Genomic DNA, 23,838 nt, shown 5'->3' with positions numbered 1-23,838 from the left:
GTGTGTGTGTGTGGTAGGAGGGAGGGGGAAGTGTGTATGTTGTGTGTGTCTGCATGTGTGTGTGACTATACTCCAGAGCAATCTGCAGAAGGAAAACTAATTTGAAACACGTGTGTGTGTGTGTGTGCGTGCGTGCGTGCGTGCGTGTGCGTGCATGTGCGTGCGTGTTGAATAGTAATTAACTAGGAAGTCGTTGTAGTTTAACCTCTCTAGGGTACATGGGACGCTAACGTCCCACCTGACCAACATCCAGTGAAAGTGCAGGGCGCCAAATTCAAACAGCAGAAATTTCATAATTACAATTCCTCAAACATACATGTATAAACATATATTATATATATATTATATATACATACATGTATTACACACCATTTTAAAGATAAACCACCACCGTGTCCGATTTCAAAAAGGCTTTACGACAAAAGCATGCGATTATGTCAGTACCTAGTCACAAAAAAACACAGCTATTTTTCCAACCAAAGAGAGGAGTCAAAAAGGGGGAGTTCCATGACGCCGATGTAAATGTCTGTGCTCACGGGAAGTGGTCACTGACTAGTTAAAACGTCATATGAGAAACCATTCTCTCATCACATTTCATCTTCTCACAAATAGTTTCAAACTTAATCATATACGTTCCACAACATTTAGATGTAAATCTGATAACTGGGAAATATACACATTCAGAGAAACAGTTATGTTGTCCTGCTGTGGTAGTTGCGTTACAAATTAGTAAGGAATTCGACATGATTGTTCTTTAAGTACCCACAGACAATTTCAATTGTCTGCAATAGAGAAATATTGTTACATTATTCAACCTTTTGAGGTTACCGTACTGCAAAGACTTTCTCTGTGGTAAGAAAGGGATTCTCAACTTTCATTTTGGCAGAGTGGGGAAAAGAGTTTCAGTATTTACAACCGCCATAAACCTGTGGGGGGGGGGTTAACTGTGCCTGGGAACAGTGGGTTAACTGCCTATTCAGAGGCAGAACGACAGATTTGTACCTTGTCAGCTCGGGGGTTTGAACTCGCAACCTTCCGGTTACTAGTCCAACGCTCTAACCACTAGGCTAAACAGCAGCAGTACAATAACAATAGCGAGGCTATATACAGGGGGTACCGGTACAGAGTCAATGTGCTGGGGCACCGGTTAGTCGAGGTAATTGAGGTCATATGTTCATGTAGGTAGAGTTAAAGTGACTACGCATAGATAATAAACAGAGAGTAGCACAAGCGTAAAAGAGGGGTCAGGGTAACCATTTGATTAGATGTTCAGGAGTCTTATGGCTTTGGGGTAGAAGCTATTGAGAAGTATTTTGGACCTAGACTTGGCGCTCCGGTTCCACTTGCCATGTGGTAGCAGAGAGAACAGTCTATGACTACGGTGGCTGGAGTATTTGACAATTTGCAGGGCCTTCCGCCTGGTATAGAGGTCCTGGATGGAAGGAAGCTTAGCCCAAGTGATGTACTTAGCTGTACGCACTACACTCCGTACGCACACTCACTATACTCTAGTGACCTGCGGTCAGAGGCCGATCAGTTGCCATACCAGGCAGTGATGCAACCAGTCAGGATGCTCTCGATGGTGCAGCTGTAGAAACTTTTGAGGATCTAAGGACCCACTGCAAATCTTTCTCCTGAGGGGAAATAGGCTTTGTCGTGCCCTCTTCACGACTGTCTTAGTGTGTTTGGACTTCTTGACACAATGCCCACTTAACCCGGGAAGCCACCCGCACCAATGTGTTGGAAGAAACACCGTACACCTGGCGACCGTGTCTGCGTGCACTGTCCTCGGCCTGCCACAGGAGTCGCTAGTGCACGATGGAACAAGGACATCCCTGCCGGCCAAACCCTCCCCTAACCCAGGCGACGCTGCACCACTCGGGAGGCCCCTAGCCTGTCTTCTCTTGAGAGCCAGATCTGCCTACAGCAACCTTTCTGACCAGCCTTTCAAAGCACTTCATGACTACAGACATGAGTGCTACGGTCGTTAATCATTTAGGCAGGTTACCTTAGTGTTCTTGGGCACAGGGACTATGGTGGTCTTTTTGAAACATGCTGGTATTACAGACTCAGTCAGGGACAGGTTGAAAATATCAGTGAAAACACTTGCCAGTTGGGCAGCGCATGCTCGGAGTACACGTCCTGGTAATCTGCCTGGCCCTGCGACCTTGTGAATGTTGACCTATTCAAAGGTCTTACTCACATCGGCTATGGAAAGCGTGATCACGCAGTTGTCCGGAACAGCTGATGCTCTCATGTGTGCTTCAGTGTTACTTGCCTCAAAGCGAGCATAGAAGTAATTTAGCTCGTCTGGTAGGCTCGTGTCACAGGGCAGCTCACGGCTATTCCTCCCTTTGTAGTCTGTAATAGTTTGCAAGCCCTGCCACATCCGACGAGCGTTGGAGCCGGTGTAGTACGATTCAATCTCAGTCCTCTATTGAAGCTTTGTCTGTTTGATGGTTTGTCTGAGGGCATAGCGGAATTTCTTAGAAGCTTCCGAGTTAGAGTCCCACTCGTTGAAAGAGGCAGCTATACCCTTTAGCTCAGTGTGGATGTTGCCTGTAATCCATGGCTTCTGGTTGGGGTATGTACAGTCACTGTGGGGACGACGTCATTACATTTACATTTAAGTCGTTTAGCAGACGCTCTTATCCAGAGCGACTTACAAATTGGTGAATTCACCTTCTGACATCCAGTGGAACAGCCACTTTACAATAGTGCATCTAAATCATTAAGGGGGGGGTGGGGTGGTGAGAAGGATTACTTATCCTATCCTAGGTATTCCTTGAAGAGATGGGGTTTCAGGTGTCTCCGGAAGGTGGTGATTGACTCCGCTGTCCTGGCGTCGTGAGGGAGTTTGTTCCACCATTGGGGGGCCAGAGCAGCGAACAGTTTTGACTGGGCTGAGCGGGAACTGTACTTCCTCAATGGTAGGGAGGCGAGCAGGCCAGAGGTGGATGAACGCAGTGCCCTTGCTTGGGTGTAGGGCCTGATCAGAGCCTGGAGGTACTGCGGTGCCGTTCCCCTCACAGCTCCGTAGGCAAGCACCATGGTCTTGTAGCGGATGCGAGCTTCAACTGGAAGCCAGTGGAGAGAGCGGAGGAGCGGGGTGACGTGAGAGAACTTGGGAAGGTTGAACACCAGACGGGCTGCGGCGTTCTGGATGAGTTGTAGGGGTTTAATGGCACAGGCAGGGAGCCCAGCCAACAGCGAGTTGCAGTAATCCAGACGGGAGATGACAAGTGCCTGGATTAGGACCTGCGCCGCTTCCTGTGTGAGGCAGGGTCGTACTCTGCGGATGTTGTAGAGCATGAACCTACAGGAACGGGCCACCGCCATGATGTTGGTTGAGAACGACAGGTTGTTGTCCAGGATCACGCCAAGGTTCTTAGCGCTCTGGGAGGAGGACACAATGGAGTTGTCAACCGTGATGGCGAGATCATGGAACGGGCAGTCCTTCCCCGGGAGGAAGAGCAGCTCCGTCTTGCCGAGGTTCAGCTTGAGGTGGTGATCCGTCATCCACACTGATATGTCTGCCAGACATGCAGAGATGCGATTCGCCACCTGGTCATCAGAAGGGGGAAAGGAGAAGATTAATTGTGTGTCGTCTGCATAGCAATGATAGGAGAGACCATGTGAGGTTATGACAGAGCCAAGTGACTTGGTGTATAGCGAGAATAGGAGAGGGCCTAGAACAGAGCCCTGGGGGACACCAGTGGTGAGAGCGCGTGGCGAGGAGACAGATTCTCGCCACGCCACCTGGTAGGAGCGACCTGTCAGGTAGGACGCAATCCAAGCGTGGGCCGCGCCGGAGATGCCCAACTCGGAGAGGGTGGAGAGGAGGATCTGATGGTTCACAGTATCGAAGGCAGCCGATAGGTCTAGAAGGATGAGAGCAGAGGAGAGAGAGTTAGCTTTAGCAGTGCGGAGCGCCTCCGTGATACAGAGAAGAGCAGTCTCAGTTGAATGACTAGTCTTGAAACCTGACTGATTTGGATCAAGAAGGTCATTCTGAGAGAGATAGCGGGAGAGCTGGCCAAGGACGGCACGTTCAAGAGTTTTGGAGAGAAAAGAAAGAAGGGATACTGGTCTGTAGTTGTTGACATCGGAGGGATCGAGTCATCAATGCACTTTTTGATGAAGCCATTGACAGATGTGGTGTACTCCTCATTGCCATTGGAAGAATCCCAGAACATAGTCCAGTCTGTGCTAACAAAACAGTCCTCTAGCTTAGCATCTGTTTTATCTTACCCTTTTCTTATTGACTGAGTCACTGGTGCTTCCTGCTTTAGTTTTTGCTTGTAAGCAGGAATCAGGAGGATAGAATTATGGTCAGATTTTCCAAATGGAGGGCGACGGAAAGTTTTGTACATGTCTCTGTGTATGGAGTAAAGGTGGTCTCGAGATTATTTCTTTCTGGTTGCACATTTAACCTCTCTAGGGTACATGAGACGGTAGCGTCCCACCTCTTCAACAGCCAGTGAAACTGCAGGGCGCCAAATTCAAAACAACAGAAATCCCATAATTAAAACTCCTCAAATATACATGTATTTTACACCATTTTAAAGATACACTTGTTGTAAATCCAGCCACAGTGTCCGATTGCAAAAGGCTTTACGACGAAAGCAAACCAAATGATTATGTTAGTGCCTATTCACAGAATAACACAGCCATTTTTCCAGCCAAAGAGAGGAGTCACAAAAAGCAGAAATAGAGATAAAATGTATCACTAACCTTTGATGATCTTCATCAGATGACACTCATAGGACATTTTACACAATACATGTATGTTTTGTTTGGTAAGTTCATATATATATCCAAAGATCTCAGTTTACATTGGCGCCTTACGTTCAGAAGTTCCAAAACATCCTTTGATTTTGCAGAGCCACATCAATTTACAGGAATATACATAATAAACATTGCTAAAAGATACAACTGTTATGTATGGAATTTTAGATGCACTTCTCCTTAATGCAACCGCTGTGTCAGATTTCAAAAAAGCTTTACGGAAAAAGCAAACCATGCAATAATCTGAGTCGGCGCTCAGAGCCCAATCAAGACACAAATATATCCACCATATTATGCAGTCAACAAAAGTCATAAATAGCATTATAAATATTAACTTACCTTTGCTGATCTTCGTCGGAATACACTCCCAGGACTCCCACTTCCACAATAAATGTTTGTTTTGTTCCGTAACAGTCAGTAGAAACATGTCAAACGATGTATTGAATCAATCTTTAGGATGTTTTTAACATAAATCTTCAATAATGTTCCAACCGGAGAATTCCATTGTCCTCAGAAGTGCGATGGAACAGAGCTCCCTCTCATGTGAACGCGCATGGTCAGAGCATGGTCAACTCATGGCAGACCTTACTCATTCCCTTCTCCTTCGGCCCCACTTCACAGTAGAAGCATCAGACAAGGTTCTAAAGACTGTTGACATCTAGTGGAAGCCTTAGGGAGTGCAACATTACCAATATCCCACTGTATCTTCAATAGGAGCTGAGTTGAAAATCGACCAACCTCAGATTTCCTACTTCCTGGTTGGATTTCTTCCCAGGTTTTTGCCTGCCATATGAGTTATGTTATACTCACAGACATCATTCAAACAGTTTTAGAAACTCCAGAGTGTTTTCTATCCAAATCTACTAATAATATGCATATTCTAGCTTTTATGGCTTTGTAGCAGGCCGTTTACTCTGGGCATGCTTTTCATCCGGACATGAAAATACTGCCCCCTACCCCAAAGAAGTTAACATGCTGGTAGAAATGAGGTAAAACCGATTTGAGTTCCCTGCATTACATTCCCCGGCCACTAGGAGCGCCGCCTCTGGATGAGCTTTTTCCTGTTTGCTTATGGCCGTATACAGCTCATTGAGTGTGGCTCTAGTGCCAGCATCGGTCTGCGGTGGTATATAGACAGCTACTAAAAATACAGATGAAAACTCTCTTGGTAGATAGTGTGGTCTACAGCTTATCATGAGATACTCTACCTCAGACGGGCAAAACCTTGAGGCTTCCTTAGATTTCGTGCACCAGCTGTTGTTTACAAATATACATAGACCGCCACCGCTTGTCTTACCAGATGCCGCTGTTCTAGATAGAGCTTGTGTGTGTACTTTTGTGCCTGTGTATAATATGGTAGCAGTCTGTCTCTGACCGTGACCACCGGACCATACAACATATCCTCCCTCCTCCTGATCCATTGTCCCAACTCCCTCTCTTACCTCAGTCAGTGATCTCTCCACCTCCCCCTGTGCCTCCCTAAGGGCTGCCTGTGTAACAGATAGGCCAGTTGAAGCAGCAGACTAACAGCTCGAGCTAACAGCTCCAGCCACTCAACCCTGATGGAAACGCTACTACTCCCTGCCCCCTGTAATCAATACTGGTCTACCCAGAGTATTGGGAGGCCCATAGCATTGTATCCAAAGTGATATGCTCTGTTTCAGCTTTCGAATCAGTGGCAAAACCACTTTGAACCCAGCATGGCATACAAACTGATATATATGTGTGTGTGTCGGAGCGTAGGGCCCTCCTACTGTGTGTGTTGATTTTCAGACGGAGCGCACGCACGCACGCACACACACACACACACACACACACACACACACACACACACACACACACACACACACACACACACACACACACACACACACACACACAGAGAGAGAGAGAGAGACAGAACGGGCAGTTCACTCCATTTGGACACGGAATTATATTTTGTAATGCTGCTTTGTGTGTGTTCATTTCAAAACTGAACGGATCAATGGAAGAATAGAAGTTGAGTAATTGTTTTGCAATGGTGTAACAAGTCAGATTGCTAGTGTTGGGGTTTTGATGTTATCTGCGTTAGGTTTGGCAGTTGGAGGAATTAGTTGGTCTTTTGTGGATTTGTGGATTTCTCTTGTACTATAAAACAACCTGGCAGCTCCTTGACGTTTCGGGGCCAAGGCAGAGATGTGTGTGCGTGTGTGTGTGTGTGTGTGTGTGTGTGTGTGTGTGTGTGTGTGTGTGTGTGTGTGTGTGTGTGTGTGTGTTAGCACAGATGTGTGTGTGTGTGTGTGTGTGTGTGTGTGTGTGTGTGTGTGTGTGTGTGTGTGTGAGTGTGTGTGTGTTAGCACAGATGTGTGTGTGTGTGTGTGTGTGTGTGTGTGTGTGTGTGTGTGTGTGTGTGTGTGTGTGTGTGTGTGTGTTAGCACAGGTGTGTGTGTGTGTGTGTGTGTGTGTGTGTGTGTGTGTGTGTGTGTGTGTGTGTGTGTGTGTGTGTGTGTGTGTACATGAGTATGATGAATAGTCTCAGTCAGAGCAGCAGTCAGTGTGGTGAAATGTGTCCACCTCATCAGTTACTGTAAAAGGAGGAGAGGAAAGGATGAGGAGGAGGAGGGTTAGGAGTGGGGGTGAAGAGGGACCCCAGGGAGAATATGGGGCGTAGGGGTGGAGGATTGATGGTGTGGAGTTAGCTCTTGAGCTTGACAGTCTAGACAAGAACACTGTCTCACATTGCTGTCGAGCACCCCCTGTCCTTTGTTTGCTGAAGCGTGGAGGCCCACCTGAACACTGTCTCACATTGCTGTCGAGCACCCCCTGTCCTTTGTTTGCTGAAGCGTGGAGGCCCACCTGAACACTGTCTCACATTGCTGTCGAGCACCCCCTGTCCTTTGTTTGCTGAAGCGTGGAGGCCCACCTGAACACTGTCTCACATTGCTGTCGAGCACCCCCTGTCCTTTGTTTGCTGAAGCGTGGAGGCCCACCTGAACACTGTCTCACATTGCTGTCGAGCACCCCCTGTCCTTTGTTTACTGAAGCGTGGAGGCCCACCTGAACACTGTCTCACATTTTTTCTTTTTTCTTTTTTATTTCACCTTTATTTAACCAGGTAGGCAAGTTGAGAACAAGTTCTCACATTGTCTCATAAATACCCTAACAAAAATAGTCAAACTGCTGAGTGCACAGTAAAACACAAATACATCCTTTTTATGCTCAATAGGGTAACACAATATAGTAACTTTCATTAACAAGCCATTAATAATATCATTGAGGCATGTGTTGGTTATTAGTAAGACCAGATTGAATGGCACACTTTTTATACTGTACCCTCCCTCCTATAGATACTCCTATAGTGCCCTCTGCTACTCCTGTAGTACCCTCTGTTACTCCTATAGTACCCTTGGTTACTCCTATAGTGCCCTCTGCTACTCCTATAGTTCCCTCTGTTACTCATATAGTACCCTTGGTTACTCCTATAGTGCCCTCTGTTACTCCTATAGTACCCTTGGTTACTCCTATAGTATCCTCTGCTACTCCTATAGTATCCTCTGTTACTCCTACAGTACCCTCTGCTACTCCTATAGTACCCTCTGCTACTCCTATAGTACCCTCTGTTACTTCTACAGTACCCTTGGTTACTCCTATAGTACCCTCTGCTACTCCTATAGTATCCTCTGCTACTCCTATAGTATCCTCTGTTACTCCTACAGTACCCTATGTTACTCCTATAGTACCCTCTGCTACTCCAGTACTCTATGTTATTCATATATTACCCTCTGCTACTCCTACAGTACCCTCTGTTACTCTTATAGTATCCTCTGCTACTCCTCCAGGCAGTTGACCCACTGTTCCTAGGCCGTCATTGAAAATAAGAATTTGTTCTTAACTGACTTGCCTAGTAAAATAGAGGTAAAATTAAATTACAGTACACTCTGTTACTTCTACAGTACCCTCTGCTACTCCTATAGTTACTTCTATAGTATCCTCTGCTACTCCTACAGTACCCTCTGCTATTTCTATAGTACCCTATGTTACTCCTATAGTACCCTCTGCTACTCCAGTACTCTATGTTATTCATATATTACCCTCTGCTACTCCTACAGTACCCTCTGTTACTCTTATAGTATCCTCTGCTACTCCTATAATATCCTCTGCTACTCCTATAGTACCCTCTGTTTCTCCTACAGTACTCTCTGTTACTCCAATAGTACCCTCTGCTACTCTTATGGGGCGGCAGGGTAGCCTAGTGGTTAGAGCGTTGGACTAGTAACCAAAAGGTTGCAAGTTCAAACCCCCGAGCTGACAAGGTACAAATCTGTCGTTCTGCCCCTGAACAGGCAGTTGACCCACTGTTCATTGAAAATAAGAATTTGTTCTTAACTGACTTGCCTAGTAAAATAAAGGTAAAATTAAATTACAGTACACTCTGTTACTTCTACAGTACCCTCTGCTACTCCTATAGTTACTTCTATAGTATCCTCTGCTACTCCTACAGTACCCTCTGTTACTCCTTCAGTACCCTCTGTTACTCCTATAGTACCCTCTGCTACTCCTATAGTACCCTCTGCTATTTCTATAGTACCCTCTGTTGCTCCTACAGTAGCCTCTGCTACTCCTTTAGTACCTTGCCTACCAGACTGGTAGTGTTAGGACTGGAACAAGACTACTCCTATAGCTGTTTTCAAACTGAATCAAGAGAATGAGTCAAACCTTTACAAAGGGCACGGCTGCTAAGGTAGATTGAATTCTCAGACCATGATTTGATTCCACTGGGGCCATGTGTCTCTGTACAGTAAAAATCAATCCCACTAATCACATCTTGAAAAGGGCAGACCTTGAGGGATCCAAATCAGTTATAGTCTGTCTGTGAGGTGCAGGGATATACCACCATTGTAAATACAACCTATATTTATGTTTATTTATTTTCCCTTTTGAATGTTAACTTTGCACATCATTACAACACTGTATATAGACATAATATGACATCTGGAATGTCTTTATTCTTTTGGAACTTTTGGAAGTGTAATGTTTACTGTTAATTTTATTGTTTATTTCACTTTTGTTTATTATCTATTTCACTTGCTTTGGCAATGTAAACATATGTTTCCCATGCCAATAAAGCCCCTTAAATTGACATTGAATTGATATTAGGGACATCTGCCTGTGAATGGGAGTACTGCAACAGAGAGACAAATTCAAGGCTGATGTCATTGATGTGCCTTAAAATAGCTCAACGTGGTTTTCGGATGAGAGTTCTTCATCTTTTATGTCTTAAATGAGACGTACATTCTTTGAAAGTCAAGTCTTTCTCAGTGTAGCTTCAGCCTGTCTTTCAGTCTTTACCCATCACACATCAACACAGCAGTGTCACAGCTTCAAAACATGTGTAGTTCATTTGTTGATCCTCCTCTGCACAAATTAACTTGAAATATATGCGTGTGAGCTTTTGTTTCACCTGGAATCAACCACCAACACATTAAAGACATCTTCAATCTTCCCTTGTAAGCATTTCCCTCAAGTACAGCAGCACGGTCGTGTTCATTCCAAAAACTCACCACGAGGTGGCGTTCTCCTCGGTGTAAATGGCTCTATCTGGAAACAGCTGTCGAGACCCAGATCAGCTGGAATACAGTGCAGACTGCAGGGCTGCAGCCAGTGACCCTGTGGCTCCAAACTACAGTAGGGAGAAAAGTGTCTCAGGGGGCTTTCCGCCAGAGATAAATGTGTCCACTGTCTGGTATTTTTCTGTCATTTTTTTCTTTTTTTCTCTGTCATTATTTATGTAAATTTTGGCCCCGGGCTGTTCCTGTGAGAGATACATTTCCAGACAAGATTCCTTGTCTTTCTGGTCGTTTTTAAGACTCTCTCGCTCTTTTCGTCTGTCTGACAGGGGAATTTTGACACTTTCTTTTAGCTGTGATTTAAATTGTGGATGAATTTGAATGGAATGACCATTTCCACAGCACCTGTATCAGGGCTCAAAGTAGGCTAGACAGTGCAGTATTGTTCATCAATAGATGCACTTTGAATATTGTATTCTAATCCCTCTCTGACTGAATGAAGGATGAGCATTTTTATTCTCTTCAGTTGAATGTCAAGACAATTATCATACTATCAAATCAAATCAAATTTGGTTGGTCACGTACACATATTTGGCAGATGTTATTGCGGGTGTAGCGAAATACTTGTACAAAGTTGCTTTAGAGCTAAATATGCTAAATATGTCGGCGCTATCTGACATCATCATTGCTCAGAGCTCACATTGTAAATAACAACTACAATTCCCTTTGAGTGACAGTGGTCCCAGTCTTCAGTCTTCTTAGCGGATTATAACTGGGATAAGTCATGGACTCAAGTGATTGGTCAGCTGTTGGGGCCTCTCCGCAGGCTATGAGCTAAGTAACATTGTGTTGTCCCTAGTGATGGTGTAAGTCTCCAATCAACAGACTGGGCTTTTTTTGGGCTAATTAGGGATGGGGTGTGTGTTGGGGCGGGGGGGGGGGGGGTAATTGTGTGTGTGTGTTTGTGGTGGGTAATTGATTCTCTGTACCATTTTAGGGGAGGGTTGCTAGTGGGCAGAAGGAGCTTGAGCCTTGGCCCAATAATTAAGGGGGCGGGGAGTGGGGAGTTGAGTGGTGGTGATATGGTACTCCTCAGGGATTTAGGGTTCAGGTTAGGGGGGGTTGGCTAAGGGGGCTGAGGTTCAGATTGGGTTTACTGAGGGAGGGAGGGCGGGAGGGAGGGAGGGAGGGGCTAACATTGTACATAGACATTCCTTTGAAGCTTTTGTGAGTGTAATGTTTACTGTTCATTTTTGATTGTTCATTTCACTTTTGTTTATGATTTATTTAACTTGCTTTGGCAATGTAGACATATGTTTCCCATGCCAATAAAGCCATTTGAATTGAATTGAGAAGGCAAGAGAGAGGGAGGGGGAGAAAGCAAGAGGAAGGAGGGACAGATTCATTTGGAGAAGTGCACATTCACATTCAAACCGCCATTGGGTGTAATTAGTGCACAACCATCATGTTATTACTGTAGCTAAAGACCCCCTCAGCCTTTATCTCTCAATCTGTTCCAGTTCATACACTGTCAATAAGAAACAGATTGCCTGGTTTGGATAGTAGCTCCACAGGTTTGGATAATAGCTCCCTACCCCTCCTTTTTTCCCTTCAATGTTTGTAGATCTGTAAGGTAGAAGCAATATGGTGGAAGACCCCCCACTACACTGCTTATACCCAGACCTTTGAGTTCTGAAAACATTGGCGGATTAGGGAGTGATTTGGGACCGGCTGGTACAGAACATAAAAGCGGTTCAGGAATGGCTTGACTAACATAATGTCGTGTCTTTGGCTATGCCGGATTAAGTGATATGACATGCTATTCTATAAAATAACCTGATTGAGCTAATCATGTAAATGTAATTAACTAGAGAGTCGAGGCACCACAAAATAATATTTATAGAGCTGTTATCTTCCGAATAAACTTTTAAAGACCTAGTAATATTTTACATCAATAGCAGTCAATGTTAATTGTCACCTTAATTCAATCTTCACGAACCCTGGCTAACAAGTTGAATCAGCAATACAAAATTGGGTTTAATTATTTATTTATTAAATACCTAACTAATCACACAGAATTACACATACACATAATTAATCATAACTTGATTACAAATTACGTCATAAAGGAAAACGTCCCTAGCGGGCGGAACAGATATGACAGCTTGTTACACAAAAGAAAAGGGCTGGGTTTGAGTGAAGGAGTGGGAAGACTGAGGAACAAAGGAAAAAAGCTGTGCTATCGTAAATACAGTTTCTTATGCATTCTAAATTACTGCCCATTTGGGTAAAAGGAAAAGGCAATAAATATTTACTCTGAGCTGCGCTTCAGTAGGTTGGTGGTAGATGGAACCGTGTTGCCAAACCGAGTCCTTTGTCCTTTGATGAATGTCTTTGGTGGTCAATTGGATACGTTGTAGTAATGTCGTTGTGTGATAGACGGGATACTCTGTCTGTTCCTTCCGAACCCTCGTTTGTAGCTGCTGTTGCTAACTCAACGGCTAGGAGGTATCACTTCTGTAGTGAATAAGAGTTCAAAGTTCATACCATTCGCAACCAAAGCTCACGCTGATGTTGGCTTCATTCTGTAGGTATTATCTGAACCATTCTGACACATTCTTACTGTAATCAGTCGGATTTCACTTTTCGCCCTTGACTTTTTGAGTGACAGGACTTCCTAGACATATAAAGGTCATTGACCTTTAACTTCTGCTGCCATGTGTGATCAGTCTTCTAAATTTAGCATGGTTGTACAGAAATAACAAATACTTATTTTGAAATGGAGACAGCATTTTGATTCCCACTGCCTATAAAGGGGAAACACTAGCCCTCAGAAACCACATACACACCCTCTTGAAATTTTCTACATTATACTAACATATTTTCCCCCCTCCTTTTCCCTTTCCTCTTTCCCTCTGTCCTTAAAATATTTATCTTGTTACGATACATAGGAAGAGAGCTATCGGCCAGAACTCACCGCCTCACCCCCGAGTATTATTTCAGCCTCGAGTAAACTGGTCACTAGCCAGAGTGCCACCCCCCCTAATGTCTTTCAGATGTCTCCCAAAAACCGGGGACTCAAAACTGCCAAAAATATCCATCCCTAGTCCCATTGACCACAAGTCTAACCTGGATGTGACCTAGCTAATAGCTTAGCGGCTAGGCTAACTCCGCTAATGGGCTAATTTAGGTCAATGTTTATTTGTATTTAACTCTAGCAAGTGGTTAGCTGCTACTGTAGGCTAATGCTAGGTTAATGGGATAATTTATGTCAATGTTTACACATACTTAACAGTTTGTTGAGTAGATGTATGTAGCCCACTCTGTTGAGGGTTAATGCAATTCCTGAATGCTTAGCTCAGCTCAGGACCATCATATGATGATAATCAGGGGCGCAACTTTGGTTTTAGAAGTGGGGGGGGGGGGGGGGATAATATATACAATGGGTGGGTCTAATCCTGAGTGCTGATTGGTTAAAAGCTCTTTACAGTGTCTATTCCACAAGTTACCACACTGGCTAAATCTATGACGTTAAAATGGTTCTTTACTCTGTTCCATCTGACTGTGCAATCCACTGTCTCATCAACCCAACCAGGCACCTTATAAACTTGATCTCCACTATAAAAAGCATCTTGACTTTATCTCACATTTATTTTAGGCTAACAATTCGTTTTCAACAGCAGAGATTTGTATAAACCTTGCTGTCTGTCTCTCCAACATTTGCAACATGGTTTCTATAGTCAAATTGGATCTCCAGCTGTCCCATAGTAATGAACGTGTTGGGAGTCAGGACGAGACAGACAGGCAGGCAGCGTTTCTCAGCCAGTCAAACTCATGAATAAGCTGGCATCATTTTTATGGATTTATACAAAAAAATATCAATTGAAAAAAGGTAAAAAAGCAAACGCAGCTAATTTGCTGTCTTTCCATCTGAAGTTTGAAGTGATTGTGTTACCGTAGCTGTGTTGTTGGCTCGCTCCTCTGAACAGCAGTGTTGTAATGAGTGAGCACAGTTTCTATGCCAGGCCAAATCGCCACTCATTAGCTTCTTGTTATGGATGTATCCAAATAAAAGTCACATGTCCACCCCCGTCCCCAGTGAATGTTGCGCCCCTGATAATACACCTCAAAGCATTTTTGGTATGACCTTTATCAGGGTCCTATTCATTAGGAACCAAATGGAGGACAACAGACTGAAAGAGGGAGCGATTATAACTGGACTATTAACAAAGGCTTGTTCGTTTCCCATTGCAAAACTGCACACGTTGTACTCTAATGAATACTGTACGACCCTGTTTACCAGGATGTAGTAAATAACTGAGTCGAAACACACACAGTATCGATTTAACCAGTATGAAAGGTTATTAGTTAGCTACTGTAAGTCTGTCATTGTTGATCCGTCTATATAATAGTCATTCTATTTCCATGGATCCATCTATCTCACTCAACACGATGACAATGCACACTATTGCTAATAGAAAGAACTAGACAGAAATTCCAAAGCTGAAGTTGCCGGTTGTGGTTGATGCACAACATTGTGGTTGATGCACAGTTGGACGAAAAATTGCTTACGCAGTTGACTTTTCTTGATTTTGACTTCTTTATAAGATGTTTAGGACAGGTTTACCTTGTAAATCTAGATCTGCAGGCATTGTTTAACAGTCTCCAGGGTAGAGGAGTACAATTAAGTACTTTTCAGCCTGCTGCGTTTTTCGACCAAACAAGCCCTTTCCTTACTACACAGCGTGAAACATGGAAGGCAGTTTACTTGTACTATCTGTACAAGTTAAGCAGAGATGGTTACAGACCTTGGATTAAGCAGAGATGGTTACAGACCTTGGATTGGTCATCTGGTCTTGGGTGAAGTGTGTGTGTGTGTGTTCACTCACGGCGACAGCCCAGGAGAATAATTTCCTTAAACTCATTAAAAAGACCACTAACTGCATCGTCATCCTGATGAAACACCAAGCTGTTCCAAGCATCATTCTGCCCTCTGAGTTAGTATTTTAGTGTTTTAAGTGCTTAAAAATATATTTGACTTGAAAATATGTCCCTGATGCTCCTCTCCTCTCCTCTCCTCTCCTCTCCTCTCCTCTCCTCTCCTCTCCTCTCCTCTCCTCTCCTCTCCTCTCCTCTCCTCTCCTCCTCCACTATTTAGGTTTTGACTGTCAACGTGGGAGCTATCCCTCTGTGTCTGTGTAGTTTTAAAGGCCCTGGTACCCCTAGCTCAGGTCACATTGTGATGTCAATCTGTAAGTGAGACCTCATCTCCTGTTAACTCTCCAACACTGGGCACTGGCATAGCTAGGCGGGCCTTTGTTATGGGGTCATAGGTACCGCACTGACAGTATACTAGTGTAGAGTAGTGTTAAGTAGTGTTCAATACAAAACAGACATTTGTGACTGGAGTTGAATTGTGAGATTTTTATAGAAATATGTACCAAATAATCATAGAATTACAGAATATAGAATCATATAATTCTATTGTGTAAAATGATTGAAATATATAGAATTGGTGTTGTTCTATGTGGATATATCTATATGGACATATATATCTGGATGTCTATAGAAGCTTAGCAGTGGATCCTAAGAAAGTGAACATGAAATGTTGAAAATTCTGGAAATCTCTATCACCCATAAAGAAGAGGATATTGGCAGCATTGCCAACACTGCCAGCAGGCAAGGCCAAGGACAGAAAAAGCAAATATCCTGCTAGCTGGTGCAAGAATTCTCCTTCCACAAATGATTTCCATTAAAATCCCAGCTCTAACTATAGTCTCACTGTCAGCTGAATACAATAGCTTCAGTTGTTTCTCTTTAGCTGGAGGGTCATCTGCCCAGAGTGGCTGACCACTGATGACACCAGGGAAGGAGCTAGAGTCCGTCTGTCCACAATGGACAGTATTCTGACCCGACTTGGCTGGCCATTAGAACAATATACGGGCATTATTCATGATCCTCTGTAGAGAGCTACAAAGAGGCTAATTGAGGCAGGGCATTGACTCTGAAAGGGCTATCATGCCTTCATGCCACTAGGGAAGTAGAGAGAGATGGTTACAGACCTTGGATTGGTCATCTGGTCTTGGGTGAAGTGTGTGTGTGTGTGTTCACTCACGGCGACAGCCCAGGAGAATAATTTCCTTAAACTCATTAAAAAGACCACTAACTGCATCGTCATCCTGATGAAACACCAAGCTGTTCCAAGCATCATTCTGCCCTCTGCAGTTACACACACACACACACACACACACACACACACACACACACACACACACACACACACACACACACACAGACACACACACACACACACACACACACACACACACACACACACACACACACACACACACACACACACACACACATACAGACACACACACACACACACACACACACACACACACACACACACACACACACACACACACACACACACACACACACACACACACACACACACACACACACACACACACACACACACACACAGAGACACACTCTCTCTCGCTCTCGCCACCAGCAGTCATAGCATAGCACAGTACACCACAACACACACCCATTCAGCAGGGCTAGTTCCGCTCCGCAGTCCGCATGTCCTTAATTTAGCCGTAGTTTAGCTAGCAACGTAAACCAATTATAATCCATTAAGAAGACAAACAGATCCTCCCTCTCTTTCTCTCTGATGAAGGAAATGAGGAAAGGGGAGTTGAAGAGGAGGAGGGAGGGAGGGAGGATGGTGGTGCCGTTTCAATCGTCACATGATCAGGTTGTCAGTTGGTCCTACTCATTCCTCTCTCTCTCTCTCTCTCTCTCTCTCTCTCTCTCGCTCTCTCTCTCTCATACATACTCTCATAATCGCTCACTCACTCACTCCTCAGACACACACACACACGACTCCGTCTCTGCGTGCGGGCTGAGCTGTGTGTGTGTGTGTACGTGTGTGTGTGTATGTTAATGAGGTCAAGGAGTGACAGACACCGTATGTGTGTCTCCTCTGTGCTGCTGTCCTTCACTTGACTCTCATCATGTCCCTCTGTTGTTGCTTCTTTTTTAGGGACTATGGATCATCCAAGCGCAAATCAGGTAAGTCTTTCCACCGCCCTATTGATTTAAAGTGTCTTCTTGTTTTCTACAGTATGTATGTTGTAAGACATTGTAATTCTGTCAGCAGACTATCCTCTACAGGGTAATTGATTGACTTAAGTAGATGGAGGGAAACTTTATCCCCCTTCTTCTCATCCTGTAGCACTGAATGATCTGTCATCCTGGTGAATGGTACATGTCACACAGCGTGATCTATCTTTCCCCTTAACTGTCACTTTCATGTCTATCTGTCAATGTGGGTTGTGTTTACTTGTCCGCTAACGGAACGGAACAGAACAGTGACAGACTGTTTGACCAGTGTTTTTGGGATGCGTTCCAACTGAACAAACCCTCTGTATAGCCTCGTCTTGCCTTGAGCCTTGGGTGGGGTCGATAAAGTATTGAAACTCCTGGGGATGTCTCTGCAAGGATAGCCGTTGATGTTCCTGTTCTGTCTGCCAGGATGAATTATTTTCTGTTGTGGGGAGAGACAGATTGCATCCTAAATGGCATCTTATTCCCTATATAGTGCATTACTTTTGTCCAGAGCCCTATGGTCAAAAATAGTGCACTACAAAGGGAATAGGGAGCCGTTTAGGGCACAACCAAGGTCAAAGCCGTTAAAATGTTTCCTGGCTGTGGGCTCTGGTTTAAGGAATAGAGTTAGCTTTATATGACATATACAGTTGAAGTCGGAAGTTTACATACACCTTAGCCAAATACATATAAACTCAGTTTTTCACAATTCCTGACATGTACTCAGAGTAAGAATTCCCTGTCTTAGGTCAGTTAGGATCACCACTTTATTTGAAGTATGTGAAATGTCAGAATAATAGTTGAGAGAATGATTTATTTTCAGTTTACATACACTCAATTAGTATTTGGTAGCATTGCCTTTAAATTGTTTTACCTTGGGTCAAATGTTTCGGGTAGAGTGGTCTAAGGCACTGCATCTCAGTGCTAGCTGTGCCACCAGAGATTCTGGGTTCGAGTCCAGGCTCTGTCACAGCCGGCCGCGACCGGGAGGCCCATGGGGCGGCGCACAATTGGCCCAGCGTCGTCTGGGTTAGGGAGGGTTTGGCCGGCAGGGATATCCTTGTCTCATCGCGCACTAGCAACTCCTGTGGCGGGCCGGGAACAGTGCACGCTGACCAGGTCGCCAGGTGTGCAGTGGGTTCGATGGGCATTGTGTCAAGAAGCAGTGCGGCTTGGTTGGGTCGTGTTTCGGAGGACGCATGGCTCTCGACCTTCGCCTCTCCCGAGTGTGTACGGGAGTTGCAGCAATGAGACAAGACTGTAACTACCAATTGGATACCACGAAATTGGGGAGAAAAAAAATTGGGGTAAAAAATATACTTGTTAAATTGGTTAACTTGGGTCAAACATGTCGTGTAGCCTTCTACAAGCTACCCACAATAAGTTGGGTGAATTTTGTCCCATTCCTCCTGACCGAGATGGTGTAACTGAGTCAGGTTTGTAGTCCTCCTTGCTCGCACACGCTTTTTCAGTTCTGCCCACAAATGCTCTATAGGATTGAGGTCAGGGCTTTGTGATGGCCACTCCAATACCTTGACTTTGTTGTCCTTAAGCCATCTTGCCACAACTTTGTAAGTATTCTCGGAGTCATTGACCATTTGGAAGACCCATTTGCGACCAAGATTGAACTTCCTGACTGATGTCTTGAGATGTTGCTTCAATGTATCCACATACTTTTCCTCCCTCATGATGCCATCTATTTTGTGAAGTGCACCAGTCCCTCCTGCAGAAAAGCACCCCCACAACATGATGCTGCCAACCCCGTGCTTCACGGTTGGGATGGTGTTCTTCGGCTTGCAAGCCTCCCCCTTTTTCCTCCAAACATAATGATGGTCATTATGGCCCAACAGTTCTATTTTTGTTTAATCAGACAAGATGACATTTCTCCAAAAAGTACGATCTTTGTCCCCATGTGCAGTTGCAAACCGTAGTCTGGCTTTTTATGGCGGTTTTGGAGCAGTGGCTTCTTCCTTGTTGAGCAGCCTTTCAGGTTATATCGATATAGGACTTGTTTTACTGTGGATACAGATACTTTTGTACCTGTTTTCTCCAGCATCTTCACAAGGTTCTTTGCTGTTGTTCTGGGATTGATTTGCACTTTTCGCACCAAAGTACGTTCATCTCTAGGAGAACGCGTCTCCTTCCTGAGCGGTATGACGGCTGCGTGGTCCCATGGGGTTTATACTTGCGTACTATTGTTTGTACAGGCGAACGTGGTACCTTCAGGCATTTGGAAATTGCTCCCAAGGTTGAACCAGATTTGTGGAGGTCTACAATTTTTTTTTCTGAGGTCTTGGCTGGTTTATTTTGATTTTCCCATGATGTCAAGCAAAGAGGCACTGAACCTATTGCACAAAGTAGATGTCCTAACCGACATGCCAAAACTATAGTTTGTTATTAACAAGAAATTTGTGGAGTGGTTGAAAATCAAGTACTAATGACTTCAACCTAAGTGTATGTAAACTTCTGACTTCAACTGTACATTAAAGTAATGTAGAGTGTGAAGGATGCTGGGGAAGATCCTAGAGGGAGACACCATTGTGTATACTGTATCACTACCGTATTGGAAAGTGGGTAGGTTAGCCTGGTTTCAGATCTGTTTGTGCTGTCTTGCCAATCCCCATGGTCAAAGACCTGGCAGGACTTGGCTGGATGGGTGTATGTGTGTGGTCGAACATATGACTTCCTCTTATTTATACTAGGCTATTCAGTGGGTCAGACATATACTGTGACTGAGCTGTTTATCTATACATTCATACTTAAAAAGGTTTTGAGGTCGACATTAGCCATCTTAACGTGTTAGCATGGTGATGATATAGAAATAGTTGCTTAGCCATAGCAAAAGCTATACGTGCGTGAGTCACCGTTATCAAATCAAAGTTTATTGGTTGCGTACACAGATTTGCTGATGTTATCGCAGGTGTAGCGAAATTCTTATTGCGAAGTTAGCGAGGAGCTAGAAACAGGGTGATCATGTCTATCAGCGCCATCTTATCCGTGCTATGTTTTATCTTAAAGGGATAGCTCAACCAATATGTGTAACGGTTTTCGTAGATGGAAGAAGGTGCGGACCAAAGCGCAGCGTGGTACGTGTTCATGATTTTATTAACTGAACACTGAAATACAAAACAACAATGTGAATAAACAAAAAACGAAACATCCCTGTAAGGTGCAGAAAACACTAAACAGAAGATTAATCACCCACAACCAAAATGGGAAAAACAGGCTACCTAAGTATGATTCTCAATCAGAGACAACGAACGACACCTGCCTCTGATTGAGAACCATACCAGGCCAAACACATAAATACTACATAGAAAAAAGAACATAGACTACCCACCCCAACTCACGCCATGACCAAACTAACACAAGGACATAATAAATGAACTAAGGTCAGAACGTGACAATATGTACATCTTAACTTCATGCGACGAGCAATCCCGGATCCGGGATCCTATTTATAGCCTCAAGCTCATTAGCATAACGCATTGTTAACTATTCATGAACATCGCAAATGAAATAAATATATTTGCTCTCAAGCTTAGACTTTTGTTAACAACACTGTCATCTCAGATTTTCAAAATATGCTTTTCAACCATAGCTAAACAAGCATTTGTGTAAGAGTATTGAGAGCTAGCATAGCTATAAGCCTAGAATTCAGCCAGCAACATTTTCACAAAAAGAAGAAAAGCATTCAAATAAAATAATTTACCTTTGAAGAACTTCAGATGTTTTCAAAGAGGAGACTCTCAGTTAGATAGCAAATGTTCAGTTTTTCAAAAAATATTATTTGTGTAGGACAAATCGCTCCGTTTTGTTCACGTTTGGCTACGAAAAAAACCTGTATCCAGTTATAGCCTCAAGCTCATTAGCATAACGTAATGTTAACTATTTATGAAAATCGCAAATGAAATGAAATAAATGTACTAGCTCTCAAGCTTAGCCTTTTCTTAACAACACTCATCTCAGATTTTCAAAATATGCTTTTGAACCATAGCAAATCAAGCATTTGTGTAAGAGTATTGATAGCTAGTGTAGCATTTAGCGTAGCATTTAGCGGGCAACATTTTCACAAAAACCAGAAAAGCATTCAAATAAAATCATTTACCTTTGAAGAACTTCGGATGCTTTCAATGAGGAGACTCTCAGTTACATAGCAAATGTTCAGTTTTTCCTGAAAGATTCTTTGTGTAGGAGAAATCGCTCCGTTTTGTACATCACTTTTGGCTACCAAAACAAACCGAAAATTCAGTCACCAAAACGCCGAACTTTTTTCCAAATTAACTCCATAATATCGACTGAAACATGGCAAACGTTGTTTAGAATCAATCCTCAAGGTGTTTTTCTCATATCTCTTCATTGATATATCGTTCGTGGAAACCTGCTTTCTTCTCTGAATTCCATGGAAAAATACTTGCAGCTGAGGTTTGCGCACCAATTTCGACGCAGGACACCGGGCGGACACCTGGTAAATGTGGTCTCTTATGGTCAATCTTCCAATGATATGCCTACAAATACGTCACAATGCTGCAGACACCTTGGGGAAACGGCAGAAATTGTGGGCTCATTCCTGTCGCATTCACAGTCTTATAAGGAGACATTGGAAAACAGCGCTTCAAAAATTTTGCTAATTTCCTGTTTGAAGTTTCATCTTGGTTTCGCCTGTAGCATCAGTTCTGTGGCACTCACAGATAATATCTTTGCAGTTTTGGAAACGTCAGAGTGTTTTCTTTCCAAAGCTGTCACTTATATGCATCGTCGAGCATCTTTTTGTGACAAAATATTGTGCTTAAAACGGGCACGTTTTTTTATCCAATTATGAAATAGCGCCCCCATAGCTTCAAGAGGTTATTAAAGGGATAGCTCAACCAATATGTACATCTCAAGGGATAGCTCAACCAATATGTGCATCTCAAGGGATAGCTCAACCAATATGTACATCTCAAGGGATAGCTCAACCAATATTTACATCTCAAGGGATAGCTCAACCAATATGTGCATCTCAAGGGATAGCTCAACCAATATTTACATCTCAAGGGATAGCTCAACCAATATTTACATCTCAAGGGATAGCTCAACCAATATGTACATCTCAAGGGATAGATCAACCAATATGTACATCTCAAGGGATAGCTCAACCAATATGTGCATTTCAAGGGATAGCTCAACCAATATGTACATCTCAAGGGATAGCTCAACCAATATTTACATCTCAAGGGATAGCTCAACCAATATTTACATCTCAAGGGATATCTCAACCAATATTTACATCTCAAGGGATAGCTCAACCAATATTTACATCTCAAGGGATAGCTCAACCAATATGTGCATCTCAAGGGATAGCTCAACCAATATTTACATCTCAAGGGATAGCTCAACCAATATGTACATCTCAAGGGATAGATCAACCAATATGTGCATCTCAAGGGATAGCTCAACCAATATGTACATCTTAAAGGGATAGCTCAACCAATATGTGCTTCTTAAAGGGATAGCTCAATCAATATGTGCATCTTAAAGGGATAGCTCAATCAATATGTGCATCTTAAAGGGATAGCTCAACCAATATGTGCTTCTTAAAGGGATAGCTCAATCAATATGTGCATCTTAAAGGGATAGCTCAACCAATATGTACATCTTAAAGGGATAGCTCAACCAATATGTGCTTCTTAAAGGGATAGCTCAATCAATATGTGCATCTTAAAGGGATAGCTCAACCAATATGCACATCTTAAAGGGATAGCTCAACCAATATGTGCTTCTTAAAGGAATAGTTCAGCAGAAACCATGCTAATATTGGACTTCTATGGGTTTAGAAAATGCTACCTAGCTAAGTAAGCGGTTGGTGACAGTGGCTAAATAAACAAAACAAAAGCATGGATTGCCCTCTGTTCTTGTCCACAGTGCTTTCAGGGTAAGATCAATAAAACCAATAAGTAGATTTGGTAATTTAGGTGAACTATCCCTTTTAATATCTCTCTTTCCCACACACATAGGTTGGGAGAGTGAAGGGAGAAGCATAAGTCAGACTTTTGCATGAATTTTTAAATAGAAAAGAGCAGGAAATGCTTTGTGGTTAATGATCAATGACATTTGCGTTCTTTCTGAAGCCTAAAAGGCAACTTTTTGATAGTTCAGTAGTGGCTGACTGCCCATATCTACAAGCCAATATGATTTTCAGATTGTTTGTTATATTGGATGGTGATATCAGGGTGCTTTGTAGTAATATTATACTGTAATAATTTACTAGTTTTCCTTCTAACTTTGGTCTTACTTTGTTTTCAATCTGTTTTTAAAATCAGTCAACATGCTTCAAAAACATTGAGTTTAATCAGAATGACTAATTGCAGTTCATCAAAGTCAATCATCATTTGCTAAATGT

General features: G+C 43.4%; 1 protein-coding gene across 5 annotated transcripts in view; it reads left to right on the top strand.

Moving 5' to 3' along the window:
• LOC135524146 (SH3 and PX domain-containing protein 2A-like) overlaps positions 1 to 23,838 on the top strand; it is a 145,010-nt gene that overhangs the window by 57,348 nt on the left and 63,824 nt on the right. For 3 of the 5 annotated variants that reach the window (XM_064951378.1, XM_064951389.1, XM_064951369.1), the window contains exon 6: positions 17,392 to 17,420. In XM_064951378.1, the coding sequence (XP_064807450.1) occupies positions 17,392 to 17,420 (29 nt within the window). Of the gene's footprint in view, positions 1 to 17,133; positions 17,421 to 23,838 lie in introns of those variants that run through there. The other 2 variants (XM_064951409.1, XM_064951399.1) reach the window with 1 other exon arrangement.

Source organism: Oncorhynchus masou, chromosome 4 (genome assembly GCF_036934945.1).
Source record: "Oncorhynchus masou masou isolate Uvic2021 chromosome 4, UVic_Omas_1.1, whole genome shotgun sequence".
Lineage (NCBI taxonomy): Eukaryota > Metazoa > Chordata > Actinopteri > Salmoniformes > Salmonidae > Oncorhynchus > Oncorhynchus masou.
Note: the sequence above shows the minus strand (reverse complement) of the source record. Positions and strands in the feature narration are given on the sequence as shown.